Source organism: Bombina bombina, chromosome 6, assembly GCF_027579735.1.
Source record: "Bombina bombina isolate aBomBom1 chromosome 6, aBomBom1.pri, whole genome shotgun sequence".
Lineage (NCBI taxonomy): Eukaryota > Metazoa > Chordata > Amphibia > Anura > Bombinatoridae > Bombina > Bombina bombina.
The window spans coordinates 149,217,798-149,233,434 of NC_069504.1; the positions used below are offsets into that span (position 1 = coordinate 149,217,798).

General features: G+C 39.9%; 1 protein-coding gene across 1 annotated transcript in view; it reads left to right on the forward strand.

Annotated features, from left to right (window-relative positions):
- The window catches only part of MOV10L1 (Mov10 like RISC complex RNA helicase 1), a 1,168,229-nt gene that overhangs the window by 482,177 nt on the left and 670,415 nt on the right, over positions 1-15,637 (forward strand). Inside the window, exon 16 of the mRNA XM_053719185.1 lies at positions 8,702-8,874. Coding sequence (XP_053575160.1) covers positions 8,702-8,874 — 173 coding nt within the window. The remainder of the gene's footprint in view (positions 1-8,701; positions 8,875-15,637) is intronic.

Consider the following 15,637-nt stretch of genomic DNA (forward strand, 5'->3'; position numbering starts at 1 on the left):
TCTTGCTTCTTCTGAAGCAGCCTTTGGTAGGAAAGTCCTCCAGGCAGCAATGTCTGGAAAATATGTCTGCCCTTTTTTCTCTTCCATTTATATCCTGCCCATCGTCACTTGTGGACTCCACAGCTTTGGTATAGTTTCACATGCGTATGTATGCTTAGATGATAAATACATTTTCTTTCATGTAATTGGCAAGAGTCCATGAGCTAGTGACGTATGGGATATACATTCTTACCAGGAGGGGCAAAGTTTCCCAAACCTCAAAATGCCTATAAATACACCCCCCACCACACCCACAATTCAGTTTTACAAACTTTGCCTCCTATGGAGGTGGTGAAGTAAGTTTGTGCTAGATTTCTACGTTCCCCAAGGCAGAACATGCTGTGATCTGAGATGTCATTGCAGAAAATGTAGCATGTCTGCAGAAAGAATGGGACACATGCAGGAACTGTTAGCATTTTCACTTTGTAGCGCTGCTCCACATTAGACTGTTCTCTTCAAACAGTGCTGTGCCCTGGCTGCACTTTGTAAGTTTTTCTTAACACAGTGCATCTAGAACAAATTGCTGTTTGAAAAGAACAGTCAAATATGGAACAGCGCTGGAAAGAAGCAGTGCATTTATTGTTGACGGGCTTTCAGGGACATTTTAAAAACTGAACAACATTTTTTTTTCTTTGCAGCTAATTTGCAATGCAATTTTCAACTGATGCACTATATAAAAACTTAAAAAATTGCTTTATTCTCCAGTTAATCAACACATTGCAACTGAAGTCATGCTTTAGTGTAACTGCCTAATTTAGAATTTAATTTTATTTCAAAGTGACCTGCAGACATTTTTTTAACTAAAAAAATCTCATCTCAGAAAGTGAAGAAAAGTTCTGCCTCTGAGTCTACGTTGATATGCGCTTCTCAGCATGCTGAAGCCCGGTTTCCTCGCAGAGTGCAGTGAATGACAGAGGGATGTGAAGGGAGTATTAACTATTGAATGCAATGGTCATCCTAACTGGGATCTATTTCATAGGTTCTCTGTTATCGGTCGTAGAGATTCTTCTCCTACCTCCCTTTTCAGATCGACGATATGCTCTTATATACCATTACCTCTACTGATTCTCGTTTCAGTACTGGTTTGGCTATCTGCTATATGTAGATGAGTGTCTGGGTGAGTATGTTTTCTTTTATTTAAGACACTCTCAGCTATGGTTTGGCACTTTATATGTAAAGTTCTAAATATGTTTTTATACTTATATTTGCCATGATTCAGGTTAATCAGTATATTTCCTTTTTACAGACTGTCAGTTTAATTTTGGGAAATGTATATGAATAAATTTTTTTTCTTACCTGAAAATTTTTAAAATTGTCTTTTTTTTCTAAATTGCGGGCTGTTAGGCTTTTTTGGCGCGAGAATTACGTTTGTTGACGTTATGACCTCATTTCCGGCGTCTTAGTTGGCGCCGAGAGTTTTCACATGGTTGCGTCATCTATGACACTCGTGTTTATTGCAGACGTTTTTGGCGCCAAAAAATATTTTGTCAATTGTGGGCGTCATTCTTGGCGCCAGATTTTTTTACATTATTTAAGCAACATAGTAGATAAGGTTGAAAAAAGACTGAAGTCCATCGAGTTCAAGCTATACAAATCTAAAATACTTACAAAAAGCTCCAGTTAAGCTTAAATAACCCCATTAAAATGTGACCCATTTAATACTAGCAATCATATCCATGAATTTTGTTTATATACAGAAATTTATCCAGACTATTTTTAAATATATCAATGGTATTGGCATTCACTACTTCCTTTGGTAATGAGTTCCACAATTTTCTTGCTCTTACAGTGAAAAAACGTTTCCGTTGCAGGAGATTAAATCTCCTTTCCTCCAACCTTAAATTATGACCTCTTGTCAGAAACAATTTTCTTGGAATAAACAGAGCTTCTGCCATCTCTGTATATGGGCCTTGAATATATTTATATAAAGTAATCATGTCACCTCTCATGCGCCTTTTTTCTAAAGAGAACAGACCCAGTTTGGCTAGCCTTTCCTCATAGGTTAATTTCTCCAATCCCCTTATTAGCTTTGTGGCCCTTCTCTGAACTTTTTCTAGTTCTGCAATATCTTTTTTAGCAATCGGTTCCCAGAACTGCACTCCAAACTCAAGGTGAGGTCTTACCAGGGCTTTATATAATGACAGAATTATGCTTTCCTCCCTTGAATCAATGCCTCTTTTAATACATGCTAGTATCTTATTAGCCTTTGAAGCCGCTGCCCTGCATTGTGCACTCATCTTTAGCTTGTTATCTATTACTACTCCCAAATCCCTTTCCTCCTGTGTTTGGCTAAGTCTTGTCCCATTTAAAAAATACGTAGCCTGCTTATTTTTACTTCCAAAATGTAGAACCTTGCATTTTTCCGTAAATCTCATTTTCCATTCACTTGCCCATAGTTCTAATTTTACCTTTGTAAAGAGAGTTTGTCCTGCTCTGACCTAATGACTTTACTTAACTTAGTATCATCTGCAAAAATAGAGATGTCGCTATTTAATCCTTGCTCCAAGTCATTTATAAAAATATTAAAAAGAACAGGGCCCAATACTGATCCCTGGGGGACGCCACTGATTACCTTTGTCCAATCTGAGTATGATCCATTTACTACTTCTCGTTGCTCCCTATCTTTTATCCAGTTATTTGTCCATGAGCTAACATTTTCAGCTATTCCCAGTCCCTTAATTGTGTGCATTAATCTCTCATGTGGCACTGTATCAAATGCCTTTGCAAAATCTAAGTATATCACATCAACTGATTCCCCTTTATCTATATTTTTACTTACTTCCTCGTAGAATCTAATTAGATTAGTTTGACATGATCTATTTCTCCTAAAGCCATGCTGATTAGAACTCATAATCTTGCTTCTGGTTTCCAGAGGCTTATTCTGTTTGCATTTTTTCCCATTCCTTAATCTCATATAAGGAAATTGATAATTTTGCTCTATATGTTGTTTTTTTCTATTTACATATTGCAAGATGTCTCAAACTGACCCTGTATCAGAATCTACTTCTGGAATGATGCTGCCTGATGTCGGTTCTACCAAAGCTAAGTGCATTTGTTGTAAACTTGTGGTAACTGTTCCTCCGGCTGTAGTTTGTGTTAGTTGTCATGATAAACTTTCAAAAGCAGACAATATTTTCATTAGTAGTAATCCATTACCTGTTCTTGTTCCTTCAACATCTAATTTTCAGGATATTCCTGTTAATGTGAGAGAATTTGTTTCTAATTCTATTCAGAAGGCTCTGTCTGTTATACCACCTTCTAATAAACGGAAAAGGTCTTTTAAAACTTCTCATAAATTCGAAGAATTTTTAAATGACCGACAGCATTCTGATTTATCTATCTCTGATGAGGATCTATCTGGTTCAGAAGATTCTGTCTCAGATATTGACACTGACAAATCTTCATATTTATTTAAAATGGAGTATATTCGTTCTTTATTAAAAGAGGTGTTGATTGCATTAGATATGGAGGAGACTAGTCCTCTTGATATTAAAACCAGTAAACGTTTAAATTCGGTTTTTAAACCTCATATAGTTATTCCAGAGGTTTTTCCAGTTCCTGATGCTATTTCAGATGTAATCTCTAGGGAATGGAATAGTCTGGGTACTTCATTTACTCCTTCTCCAAGGTTTAAGAAGCTGTACCCTTTGCCGACTGATAGATTGGAGTTTTGGGAAAAGATCCCCAAAGTTGATGGGGCTATCTACTCTTGCTAAGCGTACTACTATTCCTACGGCGGATAGTACTTCTTTTAAAGATCCTTTAGATAGGAAGCTTGAATCTTATCTAAGGAAGGCTTATTTATGTTCAGGTCATCTTCTTAGGCCTGCTATTTCTTTGGCTGAAGTTGCTGCGGCTTCAACTTTTTGGTTGGAAACTTTAGCGCAACAAGTACCAGATCCTAATGTGTATAGCATTGTTAAGCTAATTCAACATGCTAATAATTTAATTTTGATATCATTAGAATTGATGTCAGATATATGTCTTAAGCTATTTTAGCTAAAAGAGCTTTATGGCTTAAATCCTGGAATGCGGATATGACTTCTAAGTCAACTTTGCTATCTCTTTCTTTCCAAGGTAATACATTATTTGGTTCTCAGTTGGATTCTATAATCTCAACTGTCACTTGGGGGAAGGGAGCTTTTTTGCCTCAGGATAAAAAATCTAAGGGTAAATTTAGGGCTGCTAACCGTTTTCGTTCCTTTCGTCAGAATAAGGAACAGAAACCTGACCCTTCCCCTAAAGGAACGGTTTCCAATTGGAAGCCTTCTCCAGTCTGGAATAAATCCAAGCCTTTTAGAAAACCAAAATAAGCTCCCAAGTCCGCATGAAGGTGCGGCCCTCATTCCAGCACATCTGGTAGAGGGCAGACTACGATTTTTCAAAGATGTTTGGATCAATTCAATCCAAAATCATTGGATTAAGAACATTGTTTCTCAAGGGTACAGAATAGGTTTCAAGATAAGACCGCCTGTGAGAAGTTTCTTTCTCTCACGCATTCCAGTAAACCCAGTAAAGGCTCAGGCTTTCCTGAAGTTTGTTTCAGACCTGGAGTTATCCGGGGTAATTGTGCCAGTGGGGTTTTATTCAAATCTGTTCATTGTTCCAAAGAAAGAAAATTCTTTCAGACCAGTTCTGGATTTAAAATTTTTGAATCTTTATGTAAGAATACCAACATTCAAAATGGTGACTATAAGGACTATTCTGCCTTTTGTTAAGCAAGGGCATTATATGTCCACAATAGACTTACAGGATGCTTATCTTCATATTCCGATTCATCCAGATCACTATCAGTTCCTGAGATTATCTTTTCTAGACAAGCATTACGAATTTGTTGCTCTTCCTTTTGGCCTAGCAACAGCTCCAATGATCTTTTCAAAGGTTCTCAGTGCCCTACTCTCTGTAATCAGAGAGCTGGGTATTGCGGTGTTTCCTTATTTGGACGATATCTTGGTACTTGCTCAGTCTTTACATTCTGCAGAATCTCACTCGAATCAACTAGTGTTGTTTCTTCAAAGACATGGTTGGAGGATCAATTTACCAAAAAGTTCCTTGATTCCTCAGACAAGGGTAACCTTTTTAGGATTCCAAATAGATTCAGTATCCATGACTTTGTCTCTAACAGACAAAAGACGTCTGAAATTGGTTTCAGCTTGTCAGAACCTTCAGTCTCAGTCATTGCCTTCAGTAGCTATGTGCATGGAGGTTTTAGGTCTCATGACTGCAGCATCGGACGCGATTCCCTTTGCTCATTTTCACATGAGACCTCTTCAGCTTTGTATGCTGAGCCAATGGTGCAGGGATTATACAAAGATATCACAATTAATATCCTTAAATCCCAATATTCGACTATCTCTGACTTGGTGGTTAGATCACCATCGTATAGTTCAAGGGGCCTCTTTTGTTCTTCCAACCTGGACTGTGATCACAACATATGCGAGTCTTTCAGGTTGGGGAGCTGTCAGGGGATCTCTGACAGCACAAGGAGTTTGGAAATCTCAAGAGGCGAGATTACCGATCAACATTTTGGAACTCCGTGCGATTCTCAGAGCTCTTCAGTTTTGGCCTCTTCTGAAGAGAGAACCGTTTATTTGTTTTCAGACAGACAATGTCACAACCGTGGCGTATGTCAATCATAAAGGTGGGACTCAGTCCTCAGGCTATGAAAGAAGTATCTTGGATACTTGCATGGGCGGAATCCAGCTCCTGTCTAATCTCTGCGGTCCATATCCCAGGTATAGACAATTGGGAAGCGGATTATCTCAGTCGCCAGTCTTTACATCCGGGAGAATGGTCTCTTCACCCAGATGTGTTTCTTCAGATTGTTCAGATGTGGGGGCTTCCAGAAATAGATCTGATGGCTTCTCATCTAAACAGGAAACTTCCCAGGTATCTGTCCAGGGATCCTCAGGCAGAAGCAGTGGATGCGTTGTCACTTCCTTGGAATTATCATCCTGCTTATATCTTTCCGCCTCTAGTTCTTCTTCCAAGAGTGATTTCCAAAATCATAATGGAGCATTCATTTGTACTGCTGGTGGCTCCAGCATGGCCACACAGGTTTTGGTATACGGGTCTTGTTCGAATGTCCAGTTGCCAACCTTGGCCACTTCCGTTAAGGCCAGACCTTCTATCTCAAGGTCCATTTTTCCATCAGGATCTCAAATCATTAAATTTGAAGGTATGGAGATTGAACGCTTAGTGCTTAGTCATAGAGGTTTCTCTGACTCAGTGATTAATACTATGCTGCAGGCTCGCAAATCTGTGTCTAGAAAGATTTATTACCGAGTTTGGAAGATTTGCATTTTATGGTGTTCTTATCATAAATTCTCTTGGCATTCTTTTAGATTTCCTAGAATTTTACAGTTTCTTCAGGATGGTTTGGATAAGGGTTTGTCTGCAAGTTCTTTGAAAGGACAAAGCTTTGCTCTTTCTGTTCTGTTTCACAGAAAAATTGATAATCTTCCTGACATTCGTTGTTTTGTACAGGCTTTGGTTCATATCAAACCTGTCATTAAGCCAATTTCTCCTCCTTGGAGTCTTAATTTGGTTTTGAGGACTTTACAGACTCCTCCGTTTGAGCCTATGCATTCTCTGGACATTAAATTACTTTCTTGGAAAGTATTGTTTTTTGTGGCCATCTCTTCTGCTAGAAGAGTTTCTGAATTATCTGCTCTTTCTTGTGAGTCTCCTTTTCTGATTTTTCATCAAGATAAGGCGGTTTTGAGGACTTCATTTAAATTTTTACCTAAAGTGGTGAATTCTAACAACATTAGTAGAGAAATAGTTGTCCCTTCATTGTGTCCTAATCCTAAGGATTCTTTGGAAAGATCTTTACATTCTTTGGACGTGGTAAGAGCTTTGAAATATTATGTTGAAGCTACTAAAGATTTCAGAAAGACTTCTAGTCTATTTGTTATCTTTTCTGGTTCTAGGAAAGGTCAGAAGGCTTCTGCCATTTCTTTGGCGTCTTGGTTAAAGCTTTTGATTCATCATGCTTATTTGGAGTCGGGTAAATCCCCGCCTCAGAGGATTACGGCTCATTCTACTAGGTCAGTTTCTACTTCCTGGGCTTTTAAGAATGAAGCTTCTGTTGATCAGATTTGCAAAGCAGCAATTTGGTCTTCTTTGCATACTTTTACTAAATTCTACCATTTTGATGTTTTCTCTTCTTCAGAAGCAGTTTTTGGTAGAAAAGTTCCTCAGGCAGCTGTTTCAGTTTGATTCTTCTGCTTATATTTTCAGTTTTTTTCATTATGCAGATTAAAACTTTTGATTTGGGTTGTGGATTGATTTTTCAGCAGAATTTGCAGTCTTTATTTTTATCCCTCCCTCTCTAGTGACTCTTGCGTGGAAGTTCCGCATCTTAGGTATCTGCTATCCCATACGTCACTAGCTCATGGACTCTTGCCAATTACATGAAAGCAAACATAATTTATGTAAGAACGTACCTGATAAATTCATTTTTCATATTGGCAAGAGTCCATGAGGCCCACCCTTTTTTGTGGTGGTTATGATTTTTTTGTATAAAGCACAATTATTCCAATTCCTTGTTGATGCTTTCGCTCCTTTCTTATCACCCCACTTCTTGGCTATTCGTAAAACTGAATTGTGGGTGTGGTGTGGGGTGTATTTATAGGCATTTTGAGGTTTGGGAAACTTTGCCCCTCCTGGTAGGAATGTATATCCCATACGTCACTAGCTCATGGACTCTTGCCAATATGAAAGAAATGAATTTATCAGTTAAGTTCTTACATAAATTATGTTTCTTTCATTATGTTTCTTTCATGGTGGGGAGAGTCCACAAGCCCCACCCAATTTTTATGAATAACAGAATTTGGAATTTTTGATGACGGTTACTATTTTGCATCTCTATTTTCCCTGCTTTGTCCTTTCCTACATTTTTTCTATTTCTCTTGCGTGGCTATACGTATATCTGGCATACCAGTGAGGTGGGAGTGATGAAGTGTTTTTAAGAAACTTTGCCTCATCCTAGTTGCTATCAAGTGAAACCCATGTATAATGGATCGTGGACTCTCACCACCATTAAATAAATTAATGTATCAGGTAAGCATACATTTTATATTTTTCTATTAGATTCCATGTGTCATGGCAGTGGACTATCACCACCTTATGAAAGAACACTAAATGTAATCTAACCTGACGAAAAAGTAATCTTTCATGGTGGTGAGAGTCCACAAGAACCTATCTTTTTTTTTTAACTTTAGACCCTTCTAACATGCACCTTGTTTATCCTGCTTGTTCTTCATTCTTTTCTGTTTTTCTACTTTCGCTTGACTATACGATGGACTGAGGTGATTCAGGAAGTGGGAGGGATTAAAGCTATTTGTGATGGGTAATTTTAGCCTGCCTCCTTGTGGAAAGGAGTTTAATACCATATGTCTGGCTCTCATCACCATTAAGCATAAATGTTTTATTCCAAACAGGTATCACATTTAAAAAAGCACAGCTTATAACATCTGTACATCCTAAAACACCAATTCTTTCCTCTGCTAGATGTGTTTTATTTACAGATAATCTTATGTGTTTTTTATGGTTTCTTAATAAAAAAATACAAATATAGAATCTGTTCGCGCCATAATATGTGATGTTGGTGATACATGGAAAAAAACTCATGTGACCAACTTTGTTCTACAAAATACAGGGAAGGAGTCACCTTCTAAAGAGAGGGGAGAATTCTTCAATCATATACTAAATGAACACCAGAAGCTTGCTGTAAAAAGAATCCTGAGTGGAGAGTGTCGACCAATGCCATACATTCTTTTTGGGCCACCAGGAACAGGAAAAACTATCACAGTCATTGAAGCTATTTTACAGGTGATTATTAATTATGCTACTGATATTGTAATATATTGAGCAATATTGTGTGTAGTTAAGACATTTAATCTTCTCTCATGTTCATCCTGGCACATATTGCATTCATGATTGATAGAGCATGCAATTTTAAGCAACTTTCTAATTTACTCCTATTATCATTGTTTCCTTCGTAATATTTTTATATGTTTCTATTCCACAGCGTGGACTCTGGTAAGATTGTTTACATTTTTACATATATTGCAGTGTGGCTCCTTTTATCTTAATAGAATCATGGGGTAATATCTCCTAAAGGGGGATTATTGAACAGTGGAGGTTGATCAAATGTGATGCTTTGATTTTGTGTGTGAGATTTATTGGGCTCATAGTCTGCTTGATATATGGCTGGAACGCACAGGTTTTTCCTTTGACTTTGAGTACTGCACAGCTTGTAGCTTGGTGTGCTTTTTCTCATAGCAGGGGCAGTCCTGCCTTGAGCACCATGTGACCGGTTGTGCTCTCGCTTTCGTTTCCTCTTTCCTGACCGAGCTGGCTGTCGGAGAAGACACTATTTCTCTGTTTCTCTTGTAAGGTGTATCCAGTCCACGGTTCATCCATTACTTGTGGGATATTCTCCTTCCCAACAGGAAGTTGCAAGAGGACACCCACAGCATAGCTGTCTATATAGCTCCTCCCCTAACTGCCACCCCCAGTCATTATCTTGCAACTCTCGACAAGATAGGAAGTATAAGAGATATGTGGTGACTTAGTGTAGTTTTTACCTTCAATCAAGAGTTTATTTTTAAACGGTACCGGCGTCGTACTGTTTTACTCCCAGGCAGAAATTAGAAGAAGAATCTGCCTGGAGGTTGATGATCTTAGTGGTTTGTAACTAAGGTCCATTACTGAAGAGTATGGGAAAGACTTCAGTTGGGGGAACGGTTTGCAGATTACCTGCTTTGAGGTATGTTAAGTATATTTATTTCTAGAGAGATAAGATCTAGAGAATGCTGACAGAGCCTTGTATAATTGAGGTAAGCCTGATGCAGTGATTTAACGACGACTGGGATCATGCTTACAAAAAAAGGGTAATATTCATGTTAATACTCATATTTCTTAGTGACAAAACGTTTACATGTTATATAGGAAGAACGTTTTTTCTCTGAGGGTGATAAATCGTTTTTTGGGGCCTAGTTTCCACATGGCTAGTCAGATACTCCTAGGAGTATTTTCTTAAGGCCCTCTGACATCGAGTGCATGGTGGGAGGGGCCTATTTTTGCGCTCTAGATGCGCAGTTCTTATTCAGACTGAGACATCCAGCTTCCCTAAAGGAGTCCTCTAGCATCTGAGGACCACTATAGAGGGCTTATTTCTTCCCTAAATCGTATTTGAGGGCAGGTAGGAGCCATAGCAGAGCTGTGGCAAGGTGTTTAACTGTTTATTAACGTTTTTCAAATCCGATTTGGGGCCTAAAGGGTTAATCATCCATTTGCAAGTGGGTGCAATACTGTTTTAGTCCCTTATACACACTGTAAAAATTTCGAAGAGTTTACTACTTTTTAACACTGTGTTGCAGTTTATGTGATAGTTTTTTTCTCTTAAAAGCACAGTACCGTTTTTGTTTAATTGCTGTTTCACATTTATTAAAGTGTTTTCCAAGCTTGCTGGTCTCATTATTAGTCTGTTAAACATGTCTGACATAGAGGAAACTCCTTGTTCAATATGTTTAGAAGCCATTGTGGAACCCCCTCTTAGAATATGTACCAAATGTACTGAAATTTCTATAAATTATAAAGACCATATTATGGCATTAAAGATTTATCACCAGAGGTTTCTCAGACTGACAAAAGGGAGGTTATGCCATCTAGCTCTCCCCACGTGTCAGAACCTATAACTCCCGCTCAAGTGACGGCAAGTACATCTAGCGCGTCCAATGCGTTTACCTTACAAGACATGGCGGCAGTTATGACTAATACCCTCACAGAGGTATTGTCTAAACTGCCAGGGTTACAAGGAAAGCGAGACAGCTCTGGGGCTAGAACAAATGCAGAGCTTTCTGACGCTTTAGTAGCTATGTCCGATATACCCTCACAATGCTCCGAAGCCGTGGCAAGGAAGTTGCTATCTGAGGGTGAGATTTCAGATTCAGGGAAGACGTTACTTCAGTCTGATTCGGAAATGACAGCCTTTAAATTTAAGCTTGAACACCTCTGCTTATTGCTCAGGGAGGTTTTAGCGACTCTGGATGACTGTGACACCATTGTTGTCCCAGAGAAATTGTGTAAAATGGACAAATAGTTTGCAGTGGCTGTTTACACTGATGTCTTTCCAGTCCCTAAGAGGTTTTCGGAAATTATTACTAAGGAATTGGATAGACCAGGTGTTCCGTTCTCTCCCCCTCCTGCTTTTAAAAAGATGTTTCCCATAGATGTCGTTATACGGGACTCGTGGCAGACAGTCCCTAAGGTGGAGGGTGCTGTTTCTACCCTAGCTATGCGTACAACTATCCCCGTCGAGGACAGTTGTGCTTTCTTAGATCCTATGGATAAAAAATTGGAGGGTCTCCTTAAGAAAAAATTTAGCCATCAAGGTTTTATTCTCCAGCCTCTTGCATGCATTGCCCCAGTTACTGCTGCAGCGGCTTTTTGGTTCGAGTCTCTTGAGGAGGCTCTACAGGTGGAGACCCTGTTAGATGATATTTTAGACAGGATTCAAGCTCTCAAGTTAGCTAATTCCTTTATTTCTGACGCCGTTATTCATCTAACCAAACTAACGGCTAAGAATTCAGGTTTTGCCATTCTGGCGCGCAGCAGACGTTACTTCAAAGTCTAAGCTTCTTAACATCCCCTTCAAAGGACAGACACTTTTCAGGCTGGGCCTGAAGGAGATCATTTCTGATATTACTGGAGGAAAAGGTCACGCCCTTCCTCAGGATAGGTCCAATAAATTAAGGACCAAACAGAATAATTTTCGTTCATTTCAAAACTTCAAAAGTGGCGCAGCTTCAGCTTCCTCTAATGCAAAACAAGAGGGAAATTTCGCCCAGTCCAAACCAGTCTGGAGACCGAACAAGGGGAAGCAGGCCAAAAAACCTGCTGCCGCCTCTAAGTCAGCATGAAGGAGTAGCCCCCGATCCGGGACCGTATCTAGTAGGGGGCAGACTTTCTCTCTTCGCCCAGGCTTGGGCAAGAGACGTCCAGGATCCCTGGGCATTAGAGATTGTTTCCCAGGGATATCTTCTGGACTTCAAAGCTTCATCTCCAAAGGGGAGATTTCATCTCTCACAATTATCTGTAAACCAGATAAAGAGAGAGGCATTCTTATGTTGTGTTCAAGACCTACTGGTTATGGGAGTGATCCACCCAGTTCCAAGGGAGGAACAGGGGCAGGGCTTCTATTCAAATCTGTTTATAGTTCCCAAAAAAAGAGGGAACTTTCAGACCAATCTTGGATCTCAAGATCCTAAACAAATTTCTCAGGGTCCCATCCTTCAAGATGGAGACTATCCGAACCATCCTCCCTATGATCCAGGAGGGTCGATATATGACTACCGTGGACTTAAAGGATGCTTATCTCCACATTCCGATTCACAGAGATCATCATCAGTTCCTCAGGTTCGCCTTCTTAGACCGACATTACCAGTTTGTGGCTCTTCCCTTCGGGTTAGCCACGACATTGAGAATCTTTACGAAGGTTCTAGGGTCCCTACTGGCGGTTTTAAGGCCACGGGGCATAGAGGTGGCTCCTTACCTAGACGACATTCTGATACAGGCATCGACTTTTCAAATCGCCAAGTCCCATACGGACATTGTTCTGGCCTTTCTGAGGTCTCACGGGTGGAAGGTGAACGAAGAAAAGAGTTCTCTCTCCCCTCTCACAAGAGTTTTCTTCCTAGGAACACTGATAGATTCAGTAGAAATGAAAATGTTTCGGACAGAGGTCAGGTTATCAAAGCTTCTAACTTCCTGCCGTGCTCTTCATTCCACTTCTCGGTCGTCAGTGGCTCAGTGTATGGAAGTAATCGGCCTAATGGTAGCGGCAATGGACATAGTTCCGTTTGCCCGCCTACATCTCAGACCACTGCAACTTTGCATGCTCAATCAGTGGAATGGGGACTACACAGATTTGTCTCCTCTGCTAAATCTGGATCAAGAGACCAGGGATTCTCTTCTCTGGTGGTTATCTCGGGTCCATCTGTCCAGGGGAATGAGTTTCCGCAGGCCAGAGTGGACTATAGTGACGACAGATGCCAGCCTTCTGGGCTGGGGCGCAGTCTGGAACTCCCTGAAGGCTCATGGTTCGTGGACTCAGAAGGAAGCCCTCCTTCCGATAAACATTCTGGAACTGAGAGCGATATTCAATGCACTTCAGACTTAGCCTATATCAACCATCAGGGGGGAACAAGAAGCCCCCTGGCAATGTTGGAGGTTTCAAAGATAATTCTATGGGCAGAGGTTCACTCTTGCCATCTCTCAGCTATCCATATCCCAGGAGTAGAGAAACTGGGAGGTGGATTTTCTAAGTTGGCAGACTTTTCATCCGGGGGTGTGGGAGCTCCATCCGGAGGTATTTGCCCAGCTGATTCAACTATGGGGCAAACCAGAACTGGATCTGATGGCGACTCGTCAGAACGCCAAGCTTCCTTGTTACGGGTCCAGGTCAAGGGATCCCCAGGCAGCGCTGATAGATGCTCTAGCAGTGCCCTGGTCCTTCAGCCTGGCTTTTGTGTTCCCACCATTTCCTCTCCTCCCTCGTCTGATTGCCAAGATCAAGCAGGAGAGAGCTTCGGTGATTTTGATAGCACCTGCGTGGCCACGCAGGACTTGGTATGCAGATCTAGTGGACATGTCATCCCTTCCACCATGGACTCTGCCGCTGAGGCAGGACCTTCTACTCCAAGGTCCATTCAAACATCCAATTCTAATTTCTCTGCGGCTGACTGCTTGGAGATTGAACGCTTGATTTTATCAAAACGTGGTTTCTCCGAGTCGGTCATTGATACCTTAATTCAGGCTCGAAAGCCTGTCACCAGGAAAATCTATCATAAGATATGGTGTAAATATCTTCATTGGTGTGAATCCAAGGGTTACTCATGGAGTAAAGTCAGGATTCCTAGGATATTATCCTTTCTCCAAGGATTGGAGAAGAGATTGTCAGCTAGTTCCTTAAAGGGACAGATTTCTGCTCTGTCTATTCTTCTGCACAAGCGTCTGGCAGATGTTCCAGACGTTCAGGCGTTTTGTCAGGCTTTAGTTAGAATCAAGTGTTACAAGAGAAAGGGAGGACGACGGCACTACTGGTGCTGCGTTCTTATTAGTATTAGTATCTCTCATATGTATTAATAGTATTGTTAGAGACAATCTAAATATACTTAGGAACTTAGGTGCTGTACACTTGAATAAAGCAACTAGAAAATATCAATTGCTGGGAGCAATTGAAAAGAGTGTACTTACATAGCACTCAGCAGCACAAATTTTTAACTAGCTAGATACCATAAGTGAGGAAGCCCAAGAAAGGCAAGTTAAAACTTAACTTTTATTAACTCTATTAAAAAATAACAAATTGCTAAAAAATATCAGCCAGTGTGACCGAGAGCGAAAGTGATTTCAAGGGGGTAAGATTACCTCCCAAATCGCAATATGTATAATATAAATACCCCTGTATAATATCCTAAGGGAGTGATACAAGTGTATCTCTTGAATCTGTTGGTTAAGGTGTGAGTCGATATCACAATAGGAGTACCCCTGCTATTATTCTTTATCTGAATCAGGGGATGTAAAGAGTAAAGTCACACCTTCCCAAATAAATGAATTAGATACAGTTGTCTCTGGGAGATGAGAGCTTTCAACGCTTTAGTATAATTAAATTTGGTATAGTGTACCAGGATAGATAGGGTTCTCTTATTATTTGCCAGTCAATTGAGGGTTACTGGTGAGATTCCCGTTATCCTTTTATTTGTCTAGCATAATGTAGTATCCTGGTATAGCTGGAATTATTATGTGGGTGGTACTGAAACTACAGTAATCAATTACTAAAGCCTCCAGGATGTGTTGACTCTAACAGTATCCACGCTATTGCCACAAATTAACGTTATATTGTGGTAAGCTATCTGGAGAATTAAATAATTTACTGAAATAGAATAATTATATGGTTCCCAAAAAATTAGCTTCGATTTTGCCCTAGTTGTTTTGGTCTCATTCCTATATAGAACACTGTTGTGATATAAGCCAAAACTGCCTTCTTACTCAATAATTCTTATGTGGTAAGTCAATCCCCAATAGTAATACACAAAGATCAATTCCCCAAACTTATTCTAGTAATATATTGTTGGTTATTGTAGTGTAATAACATTGAGAGGTGCTTGGTGTGACATACTTGGGTATAGTGAGACTTCAAGGACACTTGCACATTAGGTGCGTATCAATCCCTGTGAATTTATTGATTAGAAGGTAAAATTATATGATTACCCTAGGAGCTATTTGTGGCAAACGACCGCTATTCCTAAAAAACCAGTATTTCCCTTAGTCTGATCTGATTAGTTGTATATACTGACTCACTCGGTCTTACAAAGTACGTTGATAATATAGATAATACACAGACGTTTTAGTGCTTTGGTTATCTCGAGTGTGTTATTTAGCAGATAACTTGCACTTAGTGTCAAAGGGCCTTCCCGCGACTTGTGCTATGGTTACTGTTAGATTAAATATATTGTTGTTGTTGTTATTATAATTAGCACAGTAATATCGCTGAGAAAGCAACTTTAAATACTTATCGTAGAATATCTTA